The 21,849-nt window shown below is 53.7% G+C and overlaps 1 protein-coding gene across 1 annotated transcript in view; it reads right to left on the bottom strand.

Moving 5' to 3' along the window:
* The window catches only part of EHD2 (EH domain containing 2), a 30,698-nt gene extending 14,763 nt beyond the window's left edge, over positions 1-15,935 (bottom strand). Inside the window, exons 1-4 of the mRNA XM_054462980.2 lie at positions 15,759-15,935; positions 12,326-12,784; positions 10,738-10,835; positions 1,956-2,368 (exon numbers count right to left, since the gene is read on the bottom strand). Coding sequence (XP_054318955.1) covers positions 1,956-2,368; positions 10,738-10,835; positions 12,326-12,729 — 915 coding nt within the window. The 5' untranslated portion in view covers positions 12,730-12,784; positions 15,759-15,935. The remainder of the gene's footprint in view (positions 1-1,955; positions 2,369-10,737; positions 10,836-12,325; positions 12,785-15,758) is intronic.
* Between the last annotated feature and the right edge of the window lie 5,914 nt (positions 15,936-21,849).

The raw sequence follows: 21,849 nt of genomic DNA, 5'->3' as shown, positions 1-21,849 counted from the left end.
CCGGCCTTTTTTTTTTTTTTTTTTTTTTTTTTTTTTTTTTTTTTTTGAGATGGAGTCTCGTTCTGTCGCCCAAGCTGGAGTGCAGTGGTACAATCTCGACTCACTGCAACCTCTGCTTCCCCGGTTCAAGCGATTCTCGTGCCTCAGCCTCCCGAGTAACTGGGATCACAGGTGCCCGCCACCACACCTGGCTAATTTTTGTATTTTTAGTAGAGACGCAGTTTCACCATCTTGACCAGGCTGGTCTCGATCTCCTGACCTCAAGTGATCTGCCCCCCCCCCCCCCCGCCTTGGCCTCCCAAAGTGTTGGGATTACAGACGTGAGCCACCGCGCCCAGACTTCATCGTTATTTTATGTCTGTTTACTTATTCTGTCTCATTCCATCAAAAGATGAGCCCCAGGGCTGGTCCAATGGTAGTGGGTTATCAGAACTTTTGTTTGTTTGTTTTTTTAATAGAAATGGTGTCTCACTATGTTGCCCAGGCTGGTCTTCAATGCCTGGGCTCAAGCGATCCTCCCAAAGTGTTGGGATTACAGGCGTGAGCCACCGCACCTGGCCTTGGTTACCAGAACTTATTAGTGTCACTAAAGTTGGCATGCATCCCCCCACCCCCACTGCTAAATTTGACTAGCTTATAAATAAATTAATTAATTAAATTTTTAAAAAGATGAGCCCCAGGAGGGCTGGAACCTTGTCTGTTCCCTCCATCCCCAGCGCCAGCACCATGTGTACAGAAAGCATTCCAGAAATACTTGTGGGCCAGGCGCGGTGGCTCACGCCTGTAATCCCAGCACTTTGGGAGGCCAAGGCGGGTGGATCACCTGAGGTCGAGAGTTCAAGACCAGCCTCACCAACATGGAGAAATCCCGTCTCTACTAAAAATACACAATTAGCCAGGCATGGTGGCTCATGCCTGTAATCCCAGCTACTCGGGAGGCTGAGGCAGGAGAATCGCTTGAATCCGGGAGGCAGAGGTTGTGGTGAGCAGAGATTGCGCCATTGCACTCCAGCCTGGGCAATAAGAGCAAAACTCCATCTCAAAAAAAGAAAAGAAAAAGAAAAAGAAATATTTGTGGAATAAACCAATGAACTCGGAAACCTTTGAACCACAATCTTATAAATTATCAAAAAATAAACAAAGACGGTAGAATAATGAGTATTGGTCTGTCTATATTTTATAGGAAGCTCAAAAATTCAATATAGCTCATGCCTGTAATCCCAGCACTTTGGGAGGCCAAAAGGGGAGGATCACTTGAGGGCAGGAGTTTAAGACCAGCCTGCGCAACACAGTAAGACCCCAACTCTACAAAAATAAAAAATTAGCTGGGCGTGGTGACATGTGCCTGTGGTCTCAGCTACTTGGGGCAGGCTAGGGAGGGAGGATCACTTGAGCCCAGGAGTTCAAGGCTGTGGTGAGCTGTGATTGCATCATTGCACTACAGCCAGGGCAAGAGTGCGAGACTTCATCTCTTAAAAAAGAAGGAAGAAGAGGGAACGAAAGAGGATGTAAGGAAGGAGGAAGGGAGGAGGGAGGAAGAGAGAGAGGAACAGAGGAAGGAAGGGAGGAAGGAAGGAAGGAAGGAGAGGAAGAAAGGAAGGAGGAGGAGGGAGAAGAAGAGGAGGAGGAGGAGGAAAGAGAGAAGAAAGAAGAAGAGGAAGAAGAAGAAGAAGAAGAAGAGGAGGAAGAGGAAGAAGAAATAGAAATACCAGGACAGAGAAGCCAGGGTGACAGGGAGTTGACACAGAAATCCAAAGGCAGAGGAATGAGTCTCCATACAGTTCTTCCTCCCCGCTCCACTCTGTGCCAGAATGACCCAACTTCAAGAGAACTAACTAACCTGGGCACTGATAAGTCAGGGACTCACAGCCCTGGTAGGAGAGGACCGAGGAAAGGCAGGGGCTCCCCCTGCGCCCTCCTCCAAGAATGCGCGCCCAGCCCCCAGGACTACTCACCCGCACCAGCCGGGCCCTCTTCACCAGGTCGTTGAGCTTGCGCAAGGCGGCGTGCCGGGGCAGGCCCTGGATGTCGCGGAAGAGGTCCTGCTCCTCCAGCTCGAAGAGGCGCCGGTTGTCCGGCACGAGGAGAGGCTGGGACCAGAAGGAGCCGATGTAGACGCGCAGCACCTCGGGCGTGCCCACCACCTTGCCCAGCGCCCACATGAGCGCGCCGTAGACGCGCATCAGCTGCTGCGTCTCCACCATGTCGGCCTTGTTGAGCACCACGCGAATCTTGTCCTCATGGCCCCGCAACGCGCCGATGGCCTCCGAGAACTCGTCCGAGATCTCCAGCTTGTGCGCATCAAAGAGCAGGATGATGAGGTCCACGCGCTCCGCGAACCAGCGCAGCACTGCCGGGAAGTCGTAGCCTGGAGTGGGAGTGGAAAGACAGGGGCGCAAGGGGCAGAAGTCAGACCCCCACCCTCCAGCCATTCTCAGCAGCATCCATTCTCTTGCATATTGGACTGTAAAGATGTTCACGTTGTTGGCTGTCCAAATCCTGTCTGGGCAAAATAGCCAAGGCCCTCAGTGGGTATCACTGCTCTGGCTCCCCAGTGACCAGAATTTCCCCCCTCACTCTGGCCCCAGCCCCTCAAGCCATCTGGCTACAGGGGGCAATCATCCCCCTTTCCCTTTGCTGGAGTGCAATGGCGGGATCACGCCTCCCTGCAACCTCCACTTCCCCCAGCTCAGGCGATCCTCCCACCTCAGCCTCCCTAGTAGCTGGGACTGCAGGTGTATGTCACCACACCTGGCTAATTTTCTTTTTTCTTTTTTTTGGAGTAGAGACAGGGTCTTACTATGTTACCCGGGCTGGTCTTGAACTCCTGAGCTCAATCGATCCTCCTGCCTCAGCCTCGCAAAATGTTGGGATTACAAGTGTGAGCCACCACGCCTAGCCTCCCGGCCTCCATTTTTTCATTTGCTCATTCATTAAGCAGTTATTAGGGGTGTGCGTCGGTATGTATATGTAGGTTGTTAAAAATACTGACATGTTTGCTAAGAGATCCCCCTGTGCTTCTATGGAACCCCCAAGCCCACCACATGCCTCTATCACCCCAGCTCCTCCCCAGGACCTGTTGTATCTCCCCACGATCCAGCAACTAGAGTTCATGCTGGATAGCTGTGCTCTTGCCATAGCAGATGATAATTTTTTTTTTTTTTGAGACAGAGTCTCACTCTGTCGCCCAGGCTGGAGTGCAGTGGCATGAATGCGGCTAACTGCAACCTCCACCTCCACCTCCCAGGTTCAAGCAATTCTCCTGCCTCAGCCTCCCGAGTAGCTAGGATTACAGGCATGCACCACCACCCTGGCTAATTTCTGTATTTTTAGTAGAGACGGGGTTTCACCATGTTGGCCAGACTGAGATGTTAAATATTTTGCATTGATTTAGCAATATTTACTGAGAGTCTCATGTGTGCCAAGCCCTGTCCTGGGAGCCTGGGATACCGCAGAGAACACACAGACAAGATTCTTGCTCTTATGAAGCACCCGTCCCAGCCATGGGTTCCCATGCTCATTCATTCATTCCTTTCACCATTCATTTCCTCATTCACTCCTTCATCCACCCATTCTCACCTTTGCTTGTTCACTCATTTATTCACCGACAAGCAATGCTGAGGAGAGCAGAGAGGAGCGATTGAGACCCCCTGACTTAGCTGTCTAGAAGACCTGGAGTTGAGTCCCTCCTCTGCCCCCATCCGCTGTGTGACCTTAGGCAAGTAGCTTAACCTCTCTGAACTTGTGTTTTCTTTTCTGTAAAATGCAAATCATAGGACTGTTGTGAAGCCAGGTGTGATGGCTCAAACCTGTAATCCCAGCACTTTGGGAGGCTGAAGTGGGCAGATCACTTGAGGCCAGGAGTTTGAGACCAGCCTAGCCAACACGGCGAAAACCCATCTCTACTAAAAATACAAAAAAATTAGCCTGGTGTTGGTGGCTCATGCCTATGGTCCCAGATATTTGGGAGGCTGAGGCACGAGAATCGCTTGAGCCTGGGAGACAGAGTTGCAGTGAGCCGAGATAGCGTCACTGCACTTCAGTTTGGGCGACAGAGTGAGACTCTGTCTCAAAAAAAAAAAAAGACTGTTGTGAAGATTAAAAGAATATAAATGAGCTAATATATATAAAGAGCTTAAAATAATGCCTGGCATTGAGCTGTACATTTAAAAATGATGGAGGTGGCCAGACAGAGTGGCTCACACCTGTAATTCCAGCACTTTGGGAGGTTGAGGCACAAGGATCGCTTGAGCCTGGGAGTTTGAGACCAGCCTGGGCAAGATGACAAGACCCTGTCTCTACAGAAAAAAATAAAATAAAAAATTATCCACACGTGGTGGCATGCATCTATAGTCTCAGCTACTCAGGAGGAAGAAGCAAGAGGATCACTTGAGCCCAGCAGTTGGAGGCTGCAGTGAGCCATGATTGCGTCATTGCACTCCAGCCTGCAGACAGAGCAAGACCTTGTCTCTTTAAAAAAAAAATGGTTGAGCTTTTTTTTTTTTTTTTTTTGAGACGGAGTCTAGCTCTGTCACCACGCTGGAGTGCAGTGGTGCGATCTCAGGTCACTGCAACCTCTGCCTCTCGAGTTCAAGCAATTCTCCTGCCTCAGCCTCCCGAGTAGCTGGGATTACAGGTGCCACCACACCCAGCTAATTTCTGTATTTCTAGTAGAGATGAGTTTTCACCATGTTGGCCAGGATGGTCTCCATCTCTTGACCTCATTATCCGCCCACCTCAGCCTCCCAAAGTGCTGAGATTACAGGCATGAGCCCCCGAGCCCGGCCATAATGGTTGAGCTTTTATGGCATGTAAGTTAATCCTCAATGCAACTGTTTTTTTAAAAGCAGTGCTGGATGTATGGTAAGCACTCAGCAAGTCATGGTGATGTCACCCACTGGGAAGCACCCTCTGTGGTCCCTGCTGTGTGTGTGGAGGCTGAGGCAGTCTCAGCTCTGTCCTTACATCTCTCAGCCCACTGGGGACACAGACCTGGCCCCTGAGTGGTCAGCCCAGGGTGGGCAGGGGGATCCAGGGAGCTGTGGGAGCCCAGGGCCAGTGCCTGACCCAACCCCCAGCCTGGGGGTCAGGGAGGACTTCCAGGAGGAGGGAAGGCAAAGTGGGAACCCAGAGGACAAAAAGTTAACTGGCAGAACAAGGAGCTAGCCCTGATTTACTGACTTCACACCCTCCAGCTAGAGCTCACTCAGTGACTCTTCACAACAACCCCAGGAGGTGGGCGCTGTTCTGACCCCATTTTCCAGATGAGGAAACTGAGGCACAGAGAAGTTAGGGGACTAGCCAGGCGTGGTGGCTCACGCCTGTAATCCCAGCACTTTGGGAGGCTGAGGCGGGTGGATCGCCTGAGGTCAGGAGTTCGAGACCAGCCTGACCAACATAGTGAAACCCCGTCTCCATTAAAAATACAAAAAAATTAGCTGGGTGTGGTGGTGGGCACCTGTAATCCCAGCTACTTGGGAGGCTGAGGCAGGAGAATCACTTGAACCCAGGAGGCGGAGGTTGCTGCCACTGCACTCCAGCCTGGGCAACAAGAGCGAAACTCCATCTCAAAAAAAAAAAAACAGAGAGAGAGAAGTTAGGGGACTTACTCAAGACACACAGGTAAGAGGCGACAAAAGAGGAGTCCCATGGGCCCCTATGCTCCTCCGGGGAGCTGGTGCTTGCGCCCATCCTGCCTGGGAGGAAGCAGCCTCCTTGCGGGCAACGCAGGGACCGGGATGGGGTTGGGGGGCATTGTTTTGGGGGAGGAAGGGCCAAGTCACTGGAGGGACAGCAGCTGGAGCCCCCCTCCCTCCCGGTGTCTCCACAAACACACATACTGGCCCAGATTCAGAAAGTGTGTCTCATGGGGCGGGGAGGGAAGGAGGGAGAGAGGTTGAGTCAGTGTGGGATGGGAGACGTGGCAAAAAGGAACCTTGGGCCCACAACGGCACTCACCCAGCAAAAACAGGCATTGTTGGCACTTCCATAGCACCTACTGTGTGCACACACAAGTGTGCACCTTCTAAGTACTTTGTATGTTTTAACTAATTTAACCTTTAGGACAACTATGAGGCCGCTAGTATTATTATTCCCACTGTGTGTGTGTGTGTGTGTGTGTGTGTGTGTGTGTGTGTGTGTGTGTGTGTGTGTGTGTTGTTTTTCTGTTTGTTTGTTTGTTTTTGAGACGAAGCCTCACTCTATTGCCCAGGCTGGAGTGCAGTGTCATGAGCTCGGCTCGCTGCAACCTCTGCCTCCTGGGTTCAAGCAATTCTCCTGCCTCAGCCTCCCAAGTAGCTGGGATTACAGGCAAGCACCACCACACCCAGCTAATTTTTGTATTTTTAGTATAGACAGGGTTTCACCATGTTGCCCAGGCTGGTCTCGAACTCCCGACCTCAGGTAATCTGCTCACCTTGGCCTCTCAAATTGCTGGGATTACAGGCATGAGCCACTGCACCCAGCCCATTATTCCCATTTTGCAGGTAAGAAAATTGAGGCAAAGAGAGGTTAAGTGGCTTGCCTAAGGTCCCACAGTTTAAAAGCAGCAGAAAATAGGCTGGGCGCGGTGGCTCACGCCTGTAATCCCAGCACTTTGGGAGGCCGAGGTGGGTGGATCACGAGGTCAGGAGTTCAAGACCTTCCTGGCTAAGACGGTGAAACCCTGTCTCTACTAAAAATACAAAAAAATTAGCCGGGCACGGTGGCGGGCGCCTGTAATCCCAGCTACTCGGGAGGCTGGGGCAGAGAATTGCTTGAACCCAGGAGGTGGAGGTTGCAGCGAGCCGAGGTCGCACCACTGCACTCCAGCCTGGAAGACAGAGTAAGACTCCATCTAAAAAAAAAAAAAAAGTAGCATAACATAAATAAATAAAAGTAGCAGAGCCCAGATTTGAGGACTTTACTATGCTACAATCACACATACGTGTGTTCACACATCTTACATGCAGAGGCAGCCAAACACATGAGCTCGCGTACACACACACACACACCCAGTAGTACATCCAGACACAAACATAGCCATTTACTACAAGATGCAGGCTCCCGGACACACCCGTGTTCACAATCTGGGATCTGCACAGGTGTTTGTGGTCACACAATCACAAAGATAATGTGAGATGCACACACATCATAGACACAGAGACCTGCACGAACACACAGGTACAGAGGCACACATGCACACCCACACAGACACAATCGCACACACATAACCTCCCATACCCTCCCAAACCCAAAGGCACACACACAGACGTAATCACACACAGTTACACAAAAGATGCACTCCTGCACACACACATTCTCACATACACAACACCAAACAGAAGCACACAACTGTATCTGGAGATACAATCACAGGTAGTCACACACAGCCCCACAAAATCCCCGCAGCCCTGACTGCCCGATGCAGCCACACAAAGTCACGCACAGCCCACAGCCCAGATACACATATACGCTTAGACCATCTCACACACAGGCACACAATGTCAGACTCACACCTACAATGATACACACTAAATCCACATGACACATAGACAAAAGATGCCCTTTATGTCTGTCTCTCTCACACACACATCACAATATAACAGTATATAGGGACAGAATCAGTTGCACACTACCCCACAAAGTTTCTCATAGCCCTACACAGCCCTTCAGAGTCACCCAAAGTCATCCAGCAGGCCAGGCATGGTGGCTCACACCTGTAAGCCCAGCACTTTGGGAGGTCAAGGCAGGAGGATCACCTGAGGTCAGGAGTTCGAGACCAGCCTGGCCAACATGGTGAAATCCCGTCTCTACTAAAAAAAAAAATACAAAAATTAGCCGGACATGGGTGCAGCGGGTGCCTGTAGTCCTGGCTACTCAGGAGGCTGAGGCAGAAGAGTCACTTGAACTCGGGAGGCAAAGGTTGCAGTGAGCCGAGATCGCGCCACTCCACTCCAGCCTGGGCGACAGAGTGAGACTCTGTCTCGAAAACAAACAAAACAAAGTCATACAGCCACAATTATAGGCACATGCACACACACACACACACACAGAGGCATGTACACAATTCAAAGTCACACAACCTCAGAGCCATGGCCACAATGAGGCACGTCCACTGCTATACACAAATGCGTGGAACCACCACACCCAGGAGTACACTCATAATGACACACTTTCCCAAGATATACACAAAGTCACACACACACACACATACACACCAACAGCTGGGCACTCTCTCTTCCTCTTCCTCTATCCTCAAGGCCAGGGAGGCAGACCCCGTTCCCCACTCCCCCACCACCCACGGCCTTTGGACCCCCCTGCCGGCACCCCTGCCCTGGCTGAGAGAGCCGCTCCCTCCCGCTGTCCCAGGCCCAGGCCCTGGGGTGGGAGCCCCAGGAATTCCTCCCCCTCAGCTGGCAGCGCGTCCTCCCAATCGTTTCTGCAGCTGCCTCCTGCCTTTCTCCCGTGGGGCCTCTGGACGGCGGCCAGGGACATGGTCACCCCCGGCGTCCCCGCCCCACCCCAGGCCCAGCCTTCTCGCCAGGGCCTCCCATCCCCTCTGCCCCACATAGCAGCCTCCTTTGCCCCAGTTCCAGGCCTCCAAGGCCATGGGGGGTGGGGGACACAGATCTGTGGGGCTGGAGGATCACAGATGCTGAGCTGGGCTGAGCAGGGGTGGTGGGGGCTCAGCACACCCAGAGGCCCCAGCTGGAATCCACCCCCTGCCGCTCTCCTTGCACAGCTGTTTATAAATTCCAGGCCTGGCCTTGGCCCCCACCCAAATTCCCTTCCCATCCCCTTCTCGGCCCCATCTGTGGCCCAGACGCAGAGCTAGGAGCTCGCAGGGCCCAGCCTCCCCTGCCCGGGCTCTGCCTCATCTCCGGGCCTTGTGTCTCCCTGCATCGCTGTCTCACTGCCTCGGAATCCCTGTCCCTCTTCATCTCTCCCTTCCCATCCTTCCTGCCTGCCCAGACGTGCAGCTCCTGCCCACTCCCACCACGTGGTCACCCACACACCTCCCCCACCCATCAATGCGAGCCAGCATGGAGCAGTCATGGCTTCCACTAGCTCCCTGCAGCTGCCTCGCCAGCCAGGGCCAGAGGACACAGGCCCAGGTCCCAGCGGAGACACTGCCCCTCCTCCTCTAGACCCAGGAGTCCAGACCCCAGGCCCTCCTACCTCAGACCCAGGAGTACAGGCCCAGCCCCTCCTCCCTCAGACCCAGGAGTCCAGACCCCCAGCCCCTCCTCCCTCAGACCCAGGAGTCCAGGCCCCAGCCCCTCCTCCCTCAGACCCAGGAGTCCAGACCCCAGCTCCTCCTCCCTCAGACCCAGGAGTCCAGGTCCCAGCCCCTCCTCCCTCAGACCCAGGAGTCCAGGCCCAGCCCCTCTCCCTCAGACCCAGGAGTCCAGGCCCCAGCCCCTCCTCCCTCAGACCCAGGAGTCCAGACCCCAGCTCCTCCTCCCTCAGACCCAGGAGTCCAGGCCCCAGCCCCTCCTCCCTCAGACCCAGGAGTCCAGGCCCCAGTTCCTCCTCCCTCAGACCCAGGAGTCCAGGCCCCAGCCCTTCCTCCCTCAGACCCAGGAGTCTAGACCCCAGCTCCTCCTCCCTCAGACCCAGGAGTCCAGGTCCCAGCCCCTCCTCCCTCAGACCCAGGAGTCCAGGCCCAGCCCCTCTCCCTCAGACCCAGGAGTCCAGGCCCCAGCCCCTCCTCCCTCAGACCCAGGAGTCCAGACCCCAGCTCCTCCTCCCTCAGACCCAGGAGTCCAGGTTCCAGCCCCTCCTCCCTCAGACCCAGGAGTCCAGGCCCCCAGCCCCTCCTCCCTCAGACCCAGGAGTCCAGGCCCCAGCCCCTCCTCCCTCAGACCCAGGAGTCCAGACCCCCAGCCCCTCCTCCCTCAGACCCAGGAGTCCAGACCCCCAGCCCCTCTCCCTCAGACCCAGGAGTCCAGGCCCCAGCCCCTCCTCCCTCAGACCCAGGAGTCCAGACCCCAGCTCCTCCTCCCTCAGACCCAGGAGTCCAGGCCCCCAGCCCCTCCTCCCTCAGACCCAGGAGTCCAGGCCCCCAGCCCCTCCTCCCTCAGACCCAGGAGTCCAGACCCCAGCTCCTCCTCCCTCAGACCCAGGAGTCCAGGCCCCAGCCCCTCCTCCCTCAGACCCAGGAGTCCAGACCCCAGCTCCTCCTCCCTCAGACCCAGGAGTCCAGGCCCCAGCCCCTCCTCCCTCAGACCCAGGAGTCCAGGCCCCAGTTCCTCCTCCCTCAGACCCAGGAGTCCAGGCCCCAGCCCTTCCTCCCTCAGACCCAGGAGTCTAGACCCCAGCTCCTCCTCCCTCAGACCCAGGAGTCCAGGTCCCAGCCCCTCCTCCCTCAGACCCAGGAGTCCAGGCCCAGCCCCTCTCCCTCAGACCCAGGAGTCCAGGCCCCAGCCCCTCCTCCCTCAGACCCAGGAGTCCAGACCCCAGCTCCTCCTCCCTCAGACCCAGGAGTCCAGGTTCCAGCCCCTCCTCCCTCAGACCCAGGAGTCCAGGCCCCCAGCCCCTCCTCCCTCAGACCCAGGAGTCCAGGCCCCCAGCCCCTCCTCCCTCAGACCCAGGAGTCCAGGCCCCAGCCCTTCCTCCCTCAGACCCAGGAGTCCAGGCCCCAGCCCCTCCTCCCTCAGACCCAGGAGTCCAGGCCCCCAGCCCTTCCTCCCTCAGACCCAGAAGTCCAGGCCCCAGCCCCTCCTCGCTCAGACCCCAGGGTCTGGCCCCACTTACCGCGGCTCACTCTCTGCTTGGCACCCGACAGGATACCCGGGGTGTCGATTATGCTGATGCTCTCCAGGACCTGATTAGGGAGCTGGGCACACATGAACCTGGGGGCAGAAGGAGGGTCAGGGGTCAACAGGGAAGGACAGAAGGAGGGAAAACATGAAGAAAACATGAAGAGGGACTCAGGACCACATGGCAAAGCATCCTGTATGGGCAAAGAAAGACACCGGACAGAAAAAGGGCGACCAGGACCATCTCAGAGCTATAACCAGCCACAGCTCATGTTCAGTGAGCATTTAATTTGTGCCAAGTACTGTTCTTTTTTTTTTTTTTTTTTGAGACAGAGTTTTGCTGTTGTCGCCCAGGCTGGAGTGCAATGGCACTATCTCAGCTCACTGCAACCTCCGCCTCCCGAGTTCAAGTGATTCTCCTGCCTAAGCCTCCTGAGCAGCTGGGATTACAGGTGGGCACCACCACACCCAGCTAATTTTTGTATTTTTAGTAGAGACGGGGTTTCACCACGTTGGCCACGCTGGTCTCAAACTTCTGGCCTCAAGTGATCTGCCCGCCTCAGCCTCCCAAAGTGCTGGGATTACAGGTGTGAGCCACCACACCTGGCCGCCAGGTGCTATTCCAAGTCCTCACAGCAACCATGGCACAGAGACCATGGTGATCCTGATCCCTTTTTTTTTTTTTTTTTTTTTAATAGACAGAGTCTCGCTCTGTTGCCCAGGCTGGAATGCAGTGGCACGGTCTCGGCTTACTGCAACTTCCGCCTCCCAGGTTAAACAATTCTTCTGCCTCGGCCTCCCGAGTAGCTGGGATTACAGGCGCGAACCACCACGCCCAGCTAATTTTTTGTGTTTTTGATAGAGACGGGGTTTCACCATGTTGGCCAGGCTGGTCTCCAACTCCTGGCCTCAAGCGATCCGCCTGCCTCGGCCTCCCAAAGCGCTGGGATTACAGGCGTGAGTCACCGGGCCTAGCCCAAGGTGATTGATCCACATTTTGCAGATGAGGCTACAAGAAGGGCAGAGAGGTCAAGTCATTTGCCTGAGGCCACCCAGCTGGCCGGGATTTGAACCAGGCATGCTGACTTCACTAGCCTAGGTGCTCCCCTGGATAAGAGAGCAGAGACAGGCAGGGAAGAACTGGGTAGAGAGAAGGGAATTGGGGCTGAGAAGGAGGGAAACACAGTCAGGGAGGGGACAGAGAAGGGGGACAACAAGATGCACCCCCGGGACAGAAAGATGCGTCCCCAGGGCCGGGCGCGTTGGCTCACGCGTGTAATCCCAACACTTTGGGAGGCTGAGGCAGGTGGATCACTTGAGGCCAGGAGTTCAAGACCAGCCTGACCAACATGGTGAAACCCCATCTGTACCTAATAATACAAAAACTCGCTGGGGGTGGTGGTGGGTGTCTGTAATCCCAGCTCCTCAGGTGGCTGAGGCAGGAGAATCGCTTGAACCCAGGAGGTGGAGGTTGCCGTGAGCCGAGATCGCACCACTGCACTCTAGCCTGGGCGAAAAGAAAGGAAACTCCGTCTTAACAAAAAGAAAAAGAAAGATGCGCCCTGGGCTCGCGGCTGGCACACCTGTTGAGGAAGGTGTTTCCGAAGGGGTTGAGTTTGCGGAAGGGCTTGTCCGGGTCCACGACGAGGGCGTTGCCGGGCACGGTGCCCTCAGTGTCCCCGTGCATGACGGCCACAAAACAGTCGGTGGTGGGCTCGGGCCCCACGCGGGAGCCGGGCACCTCCTGCTCCAGCAGGTACTGGATGAAGCTGGTCTTGCCCGTGCTGTACTGGCCGGCCACCAGCACCATGGGCTTGCCGTCGAAGTCTGCATCCTCCAGGGCTGGCGAGTGGAAGGCCCCAAAGCGGTAGTGCTCCTCCAGTGGCAGCAGCTTCGTGCGGTACAGCTCCTTGAGGGCCGAGGTCACCGTGCGGATGGCCTCGGGCTGCTGGCCCCGTGCCCCGCCCCGCTTCAGCCAGCTGAACATGGTAGCTGCACACGGCTCACTGGGTTTACGGAGAGACGTGCAGATGGAGAGCTGCCTGTGGGAGGGAGAGAGGGCATGAGCACGGGTGGCCTGGCCGAGGAGGACGAAAGGGGTCTGAGTGCAGACTGTCTGGGTGACAGGATGGGTGGAGGAGGAGGAGGAGCACAGATATGTGTGGTCACAGAGCATGGATAGTGGGTGGCAGGAGGAAGATTGGGCCAGGTGCGATGGCTCACACCTGTAATCCTAGTATTTTGGGAGGCTGAGGCAGGAGGATTGCTTGAGGTCAGTAGTTGAAGACCAGCCCAGGTAAAATAGTGAGACCCCCATCTCTACAAAAAAAATAATTAACTGGGCATGGTGGTGGATGCCTGTAGTCCTAGCACTTTGGCAGGCTGAGGCAGGAGGATTGCTTGAGCTCAGGAGTTCAAGGCTGCAGTGAGCTATGATCATGCCGCTGCACTGCACTCCAGCCTGGGCTACAGAGCAAGACCCCATCTCAAAAAAAAAAAAAAAAAAAAAAAAAAAAGGCCAGGTGCAGTGGCTCATGCCTGTAATCCCAGCACTTTGGGAGGCTGAGGCAGGTGGACCACCTGAGGTCAGGAGTTTGAGACCAGCCTAACCAATATGGTGAAACTGTCTCTACTAAACATACAAAAAATTAGCCAGGCGTGGTGGTGGCCACCTGTAGTCCCAGCGACTCGGGAGGCTGAGACAGAATCACTTGAACCCGAGAGGCAGAGGTTGCAGTGAGCCGAGATCCCACCACTGCACTCGACAGAGCGAGACTCCATCTCAAAAAAAAAGAAAAAAAATAGGGAGAGCATAGCGAACCAGCTGAAGGAGAAAGATTAATGGTAACATGGTTGAAGAAGGGGGATTGATGGTGATAGTGGAAGACCAAGAGATGGACAAGGCAAAGCATGCAGAAGCTGCTTGGAAGAAACGGATTCCTTAATTGCTTCATTTATTTCTTCCTCACTTCTCCCTTCCATCATTTGACACATTTTCACTGAAATCACTCACTCCATGCTTCAGGCACTGTGGACCCAGAAATGAGCCAGAGATCATCCCCTACCCACCCACAGCCCCCAGTAAGGACCCAGACATATGCCAGACATCCAGAGGAGGGCATGAGAAACAGACCACAGCACCAGTAAGACTCAGGGCAGGGTTGACTTTTGAGCTGCTCCATGAAGAGCAGGCAAGACAAGGGGATTTAGGCAGAGGACGGTGCACGCAAAGGTCTGGGGGTGTGAAAGTTCCTGGTGTGTTGGGAGCCATGAAACATCTAGGTAGGTGGCCAGACCCAGGGGCACAAAGAGGAGGGGTGAGAAATGGAGCTGAGAAGGTTGCCTGGGTGCACCCAGGTCATGAGGGCTGCTGGATGTTAACAAGAAAAATAATGCAACATTTATGATCACTGCATGCCAGGTACTGTACTAACTTAACCTTTATAACCCTGTAAAGTAGGTCTATTATCATCCCTGCTTTTCTTTTCTTTTCTTTTCTTTTTTTTTTTTTTGGAGATGGAGTCTCACACTGTAGCCCAAGCTGTAGTGCAGTGATACAATCTCAGCTCACTGCAACCTTCACCTCTGGGGCTCAAGGGATTCTCCTGCCTCAGCCTCCCAAGTAGTTGGGACTAGAGGCATGTGCCACCACACCCAGTTAATTTTTTTGTGTGTGTGTATTTTTAGTAGAGACGGGTTTCACCATGTTGCCCTGGGTGGTCTCGAACTCCTGAGCTCAGGCGATCCACCCACCTCAGCCTCCCAAATTGTTGGGATTACAGGTGTGCGCCGCCATGCTGGCTCATCTCTGCTTTTTTAACAAGGCAAAGGAGGCTCAGGAAGACAGCAACAAATTACCCAAGATCACTTAGCTAGAAAATGCTCAAGCTGGGACTCAAACGCAGGCAACCCTGACCTCAGAGGCTGCAATCCTATTATAGGTCTAAAGATCTGAGTTAGGGAGGTTAACCATGACCAACCCAGGAGCAATGAGCACCTCCAGCACCCAGACTGTGTTCTCTATCTTCCCTTACTATCCTTTTATTCACCGTAGGATCTGTAGTGATGTCCCCTCTTTCATTCCCGATATCAGCCATATGTGTGGGTCTTTGCTTTTTTTAAAAAAGAAAAACAAAAACGATTGGTCCCCGTTGATGCTTATGATTTTACTGATGTTTTCAAAGAATCAACTTTTGGTGAGATGGGAGTCTCTAAATACCATTCCCCACTAAAAGAACCTGGGACTCCTTAGAGAAATGGTGGATTCCAGGGCTGGGGCAGGGAAGAACAAGTGAGCCTGGGTCAGACGGTGAGGAAGTGCTCAAAGGCCGATAGGGCATGTTACAGGGACAGAGGACCCAGCTTGCAGGGGCGCCCAGTGGCCAAAAATGGGGCAATTTGAGCATCAAAATAACTGCAAATCAAATATGCTAAAATCCATAAAATCATGAGACTTTTAAAAGGGATGGCCGGGGGTAGGGGAGATAAAAGGAAAAGGAGTTCGTAAAGGAGTGGCAGGAACGGAAAAGAGAGGCAGGATCTGGGATGTGGGCAGAGGGAGAGGGCTCTGGGCGGTGTCCCAGGCAGGGAGGGCCCTGAGAGAGAGCTGGGAAGAATGCCATCAGCGGTGGCCGATGGAGCTGGTGAGGCAGGAGAGGGGCTCTTGAGTGGCTGGAGGGACCAAGGTAGCCGATATGGATGAGGGCGTGGAGGGAGACCCTGCAGAGAGGATCTCCTCTAGCCAGGGGATAGGGAGGCGTGTTGGGGGAGGATGGAGGAGATTGGGGGAGTGGGAGAGGCTTCGAAAGACTGGAGGAAGAGTGGGAAGAGTGGGAAAAGTGGGGGACATGTTTACAGACTGGGGGGACTGGTGAAGACTGGGGGTGACTGGGGGACACCTGGGGAGACCGTTACAGACTGGGGACAGGGTGGCGGGGAGCAGGGGTCAGACATGAGGAACCGGGCAGGCTTGGGCGGGGGTCGGGAGGCGACAGCTGCGGTGCTGGGAGCACTCACCGACGGGGCGCGCTGGCGGCTGCAGCGGGCTGGGTAGGCTGGGCGGGGGTGGGGTCCCGCGAGGATCCGAAGCGCCCGCGGAGCGGCCTGTGCTCGCGGTCCCGTCCGGAGCCGTCTGAGCCGGGTGGGGCCCGGAGCAGGGAGGACGGCAGGGAGCACAGGAGGGAGGGGCGGGACGAGGCGCCCCCCCTCAAAACCGGGCGCCCGGCCTCTGGCGCCCCCTTGTGGGGAGTGGGGAAGACGCCTTAGCACGGCGGGCGAGAGCTCCAGCGTCCAGCCTGGGGTTCGAATTCCACCTCCGCCTCCGGCGTTGGGCTGCTCCCCAGTCTGTCTCTCTTCTTAACACGGGAATCACAAGAGCAGCAGCAATAATAGTAACAATAACTTAGGTCGGGCGCCCTGGCTCACGCCTGTAACCCTAACACTTTGGAAGGCCAAAGACCCTAACACTTTGGGAAGATTGCTTGAGGCCGGGAGTCCAAGACCAGCCTAAGCAACATAGCGAGACCTCATGTCTATTAAAAAAAATAAAAAATAATAAAATAATTTAGCCAGGCACAGGGGTGCACACCTGTAATCCCAGCAACTTGGAAGGCTGAGGTGGGAGGATCGCTTGAACCCAGGAGGTGGAGGCTGCAGTGATCTATGATTGTGCCACTGCACTCCAGCCTGGGTGACAGAGCGAGACCTCACCTGTAAAAAAAATAATAATAATAGGACCGGGCGTGGTGGCTCACGCCTGTAATCCCAGCATTTTGGGAGGCTGAGGTGGGTGGATCACTTGAGGTCAGGAGTTCAAGACCAGCCTGGCCAGCATGGTGCAAAACCATCTCTACTAAAAATACGTGGAAGGCCGAGGCGGGCGGATTACGAGGTCGGGAGATCGAGACCATTCTGGCTAACACGGTGAAACTCTGTCCCTACTAAAAATACAAAAAATTAGCTGGGCGTGGTGGCGGGCGCCTATAGTCCCAGCTACTTGGGAGGCTGAGGCAGGAGAATCACTTAAACACAGGGGAGGCGGAGCTTGCAGTGAGCCAAGATCACGCCACTGCACTCCAGCCTGGGGACAGAGAGAGACTCTGTCTCAAAAATAAATAAATAAACAAAAATTAGCTGGGTGCAGGCACGTGCCTGTAGTCCTAGCTACTTGGGAGGCTGAGGCAGGAGAATCACTGGAACCCAGGAGGCAGAGGTTGCAGTGAGCCAAGATCACGCCACTGCACTCCAGCCTGGGCGACAGAGTGAGACTCCATCGCAAATAAATAAATAAAAATAATATTAATATTAAAACTTAACGGAGTTCATGAAACTTCTTGGCTGACAACCCTCCCGGCTCTCCTCTCTCTCAGAGTAAAAGCCAAAGTCCACACCAAGGCCCACAAAGCCTAGCATGATCCACCTACATCTCCCCTGTCCCCGTTCCTCAGGCAGCTCCAGCCACCGTGGCCTCCTCACCGTTCCTCAGACACACCCACAACCCTCCAAGTTCACAGCCTTTGCACTTGCTGACTCCTCTCCATGGAGTACTTTCCCCATAGGGATCTGAATGCCTCACTCTCTCCCCTCCTTCAGGTCCCTGCTCAAATGTCACCTCCTCAGAGAAGTCCTCCAGGATCGCCCTGCCTGAGGTAGAACCCGCTCTCTACCTCTTATCACTGCCCTATTTTTCTCTACAGCCCTTCCAACCACTCTGCATATTCCACATTTCTCTGCCCAAGGGACTGTCTTTGCCCTGAGAACATGAGCCCCGTGAGGGCTTTGCACAATGCCCAACTCCCTGCAGGTGCTCAGTAAACATTTGTAGAAACAATCCCTAATGTTGACTGAGCCATTCCTATGTGCAGGTGCCACTCTGAGCTCTTTGCATGCATGTATTAGCTCATCGAACCCTCATCATATCTCCAAGAAACAGGAGTTTTGGGGTTTTTGTTTTTGATTTGTTTTTGAGACAGTCTCACTCTATCGCCCAGGCTGGAGTGCAGTGGCACGATCTCAGCTCACTGCAACCTCCGCTTCCAGGGTTCAAACTGTTCTCCTACCTCAATCTCCCAAGTAGCTGGGATTACAGGTGCATGCCACCACACTTGGCTAATTTTTTTTTTTTTTTTTTTTTTTTTGAGTCAGAGTCTCGCTCTGTCGCACAGGCTGGAGTGCAGTGGCGCGATCTCGGCTCACTGCAAGCTCCACCTCCCAGGTTCACGCCATTCTCCTGCCCCAGCCTCCCGAGTAGCTGGGATTACAGGCGCCCACCACCATGCCAGGCTAATTTTTTGTATTTTTAGTACAGACAGGGTTTCACCGTGTTAGTCAAGATGGTCTCGATCTCCTGACCTCGTGATCTGCCCACCTCGGCCTCCCAAAGTGCTGGGATTATAGGCGTGAGCCACTGGGCCTGGCCTAATTTTGTATTTTTAGCAGACATGCGGTTTCACCATGTTGGCCTGGCTGGTCTTGAACTTCTGACATCAAGTGATTTACCCACCTCAGCTTCCCAAAGTGCTGGGATTATAGGCATGAGCCACCATGCCCAACCGAATTGTATGCTTTAAATGGGTGAATTGCATGGCTTCTGAATTATATCTCAATAAAACTGATATTATATATTATATTATTATAATATAGTTATAACATATTATTTATTTTTATCTATTTTTTTCTATTTTTTTTGGAGGTAGACTCTTGCTCTGTCACCCAGGCTGGAGTGCCATGGTGTGATCTCGGCTCACTGCAACCTCTGCCTCCCAGGCTCAAGCGATTCTCGTGCCTCAGCCTCCCGAGTACCTGGGATTACAGGCATGCACCAGCAGGCCCAACCAATAACATATTACTATAATATTACTATTATATATATAATATATAAAAGGTCTGGAGCTCAATGATAACTTACGTTAATGTTGTTACTGCTAGGAGACAGGCCCTGTTCCAAAAACATCACCTAAATCATCTCCCTTCCCCCAGGAGGGCAAGTCCTGTTATTATTGTTATTATTATTATTATTGCTATGTCTCAGATGGGAAAGTTGAAGTACAAGGAAGTGGAGACTCAGAGCTGGGTGCAGTGGCTCATGTCTGTAATCCCAGCACTTTGGGAGGCTGGGGCAGGGGATTGCTTGAGGCTAGGAGTTCAAGACCAGCCTGGGCAACATAGTGAGACCTCATCTCTGCAAGATAAAAAAATCTAAAAATTCGCCAAGTGTGGTGGTGCATACCTGTGGTCCCAGCTACTTGGGAGGCTGAGGTGGGAGGATTACTGGAGCCTAGGAGGCCGAGGCTGCAGTGAGCTATGATCGCGCCACTGCATTCCAGCTTGGGTGACAGAAGAAGACCCTGTCTCAAAAGAAAAAAAAAAAAAAGGAGAGTTTGGCCTGCCAAGGTGTGGAAGAACTCGGAGTTGAGCCAGAGTTGTCTGATGGGAAAGTCTTGTTTTGCTTCTACCCCAGGGCTTCTCAACCTGTTGTAAAACATTCTGGAGGATCGGCTGGGCGCAGTGGCTCACACCAGTAATCCCAGCACTTTGGGAGGCCGAGGTGGGCGGATCACAAGGTCAGGAGATCGAGACCATCCTGGCAACACGGTGAAACCCCGTCTCTACTAAAAATACAAAAAAATTAGCCGGGCCTGGTGGCAGGTGCCTATAGTCCCAGCTACTTGGGAGGCTGAGGCAGGAGAATGGCGTGAACCCAGGAGGCGGAGCTGGCAGTGAGCCGAGATCGCGCCACTGCACTCCAGCCTGGGTGACAGAGCGAGACTCCATCTCAAAAAAAAAAAAAAAAAAAAAAAAATTCCGGAGGATCTGTGAACTTAGATGCGGGGGGAAAAAAGACAGCTGGAGTTTTCACTGAAATTCAGAGTTTCTGTCAACCACAAATGTTAGCAGCAAAGCACAGTGTCATCAGCAGGACCTGGGTCCCTGCCACCCAGAGGAATCACTGATGCGTTCATCGGTTTGCAGTTGTGGATTTTTTTTTCTGTTTTCTTTTTTTTTGGAAACAGAGTCTCACACTCTTTCCTAGGCTGGAGTGTAGTGGTGCGATCTCAGCTCCCTGCAACCTCTGCCTCCCAGGTTCAAGCGATTCTCATGCCTCAGCCTCCCCAGTAGCAGGGACCAAAGGTGCCCACCACCAGGCCTGGCTAATTTTTTGTATTTTTTAGTAGAGAATAGGTTTCACCATGTTGCCCAGGCTAGTCTCGAACTCCTGAGCTCAGGCAATTCACCCGCCTTGGCCTCCCAAAGTGCCAGGATTACAGGCATCAGCCACCGCACCCAGCACTCATCGCTCACTGGCCCCACAGCCAGCTCTCTCTAATGAATGCATTGAGGCAGGTTGGCTCACAGCCCAGTCTGCCATGTACTACATCTTTGGGGCCTCAGTTTCCTCACCCGCAAGCTGGGCCTATTAGTTCCCATGCTGGGGCTGCTGTGAGGACCAAATACGCTAACCCACGTGGTTCCCTGTTTAGTAAAGGTTAGTCACTGCTGTTCTTCTGCTCTGCCTGCAGGCAGTCAGACTTCCAGAACTGAGTCCTGGAGCCCGTGGAAATTGTGGGCGAGTCCTTGTGAGTAATCAGGAGGGGTCTTTCAGGAGAGTCTCTCTGAGAGTTTTGTGATCCAAGGATGTTAAGAAACAGCCATTTAGGCCGGGCGCAGTGGCTCACACTTGAAATCCCAACACTTTGGGAGGCCGAGGAGGGTGGATCGCTTGAGCCCAGGAGTTCAAGACCAGCCTGGGCAATATGGTGAAACCCTGTCTCTACCAAAAATACAAAAAAATTAGCCAGGCATGGTGGCACATGCCTGTAATTCCAGCTACTTGGGAGGCTGAGGCAGGAGAATGGCTTGAACCCAGGAGGAGGAGGTTGCAGTGAGCCAAGATTGTGCCACTGCACTATAGCCTGGGCAACAGAGCGAGACTCCATCTCAAAAAAAATTTATTTATTTATTTATTTTCTATTTTTTTTTTTTTTTTTTTTGAGATGGAGTCTCACTCTGTCGTCCAGGCTGGAGTGCAGTGGTGGGATCTCGGCTCACTGCAAGCTCCGCCTCCCGGGTTCACGCCATTCTCCTGCCTCAGCCTCCTGAGTAGCTGGGACTACAGGCGCCCGCCACCATGCCCGGCTAATTTTTTTGTATTTTTAGTAGAGACGGGGTTTCACCGTGTTAGCCAGGATGGTCTTGATCTCCTGACCTCGTGATCCGCCTGCCTCAGCCTCCCAAAGTGCTGGGATTACAGGCGTGAGCCACCCTGCCCGGCCAAATTATTATTATTTTTTTAAAAAACAGCTGTTTTCCTATAGTGCTTTATTTCACACGTGGAGGGAGTAGTTCCAGAGCTAGGAAAGGGGATGGTCCATCCCTCTGAGACCCCAGATATCAGTTTCCCACCCACACACAACCCCAGGGGGCCCATTGCCATGGCTCATGCCTGTAATCCCACCACTTTGGGAGGCTGATGCGGGAGGACTGCTATAGGCCAGTGAGACCCCTGTCTCTACAAAAATAAAAATAAAACAATAAAAATTAGCCAGGCGAGGTGGTATGCACCTACTCAGGAGGCTGTGGCAGGAGGATCTTTTGAGCCCAGGAGTTCGAGGCTTTAGTGAGCTGTGATTGCACCACTGCACTCCAGCCTGGGTGACCCAGTGAGACCTTCTCTCTCTCTCTCTCTGTCTCTGTCTGTCTCTGTCTCTCTGTCTCTCTAAGACAAGGTCTGGCTGTATCGCCCAGTGGCGCAATCTCAGCTCACTGCAACCTCCATCTCCTGGGCTCAAGCAATCCTCTCATCTCAGCCTCCCCAGTAGCTGGGACCACAGACGCACACCACCACACCCAGCTATTTTTTTTTTTTTTTTGTAAAGACCGGATTTCGACATTTTGGCTGGGCTAGTCTCGAACTTCTGACCTTAGGTGATCCACATGCCTCTGCCTCCCAAAGTGCTGGCATTACAGGAGCAAGCCACTGTGCTGGGCCGAGACCCTGTGTCTCAAAAACAACCAAAGAAATAAACAAACAAAACACTTCCAGGGGCCTGCAGAGAAACAGGGTGCATCACCCCGGTCCAGCCGCCACCACCACCCACCTCGACTCACA

This window comes from Pongo pygmaeus, chromosome 20, assembly GCF_028885625.2.
Source record: "Pongo pygmaeus isolate AG05252 chromosome 20, NHGRI_mPonPyg2-v2.0_pri, whole genome shotgun sequence".
Classification (NCBI taxonomy): Eukaryota; Metazoa; Chordata; class Mammalia; order Primates; family Hominidae; genus Pongo; species Pongo pygmaeus.
Note: the sequence above shows the minus strand (reverse complement) of the source record. Positions and strands in the feature narration are given on the sequence as shown.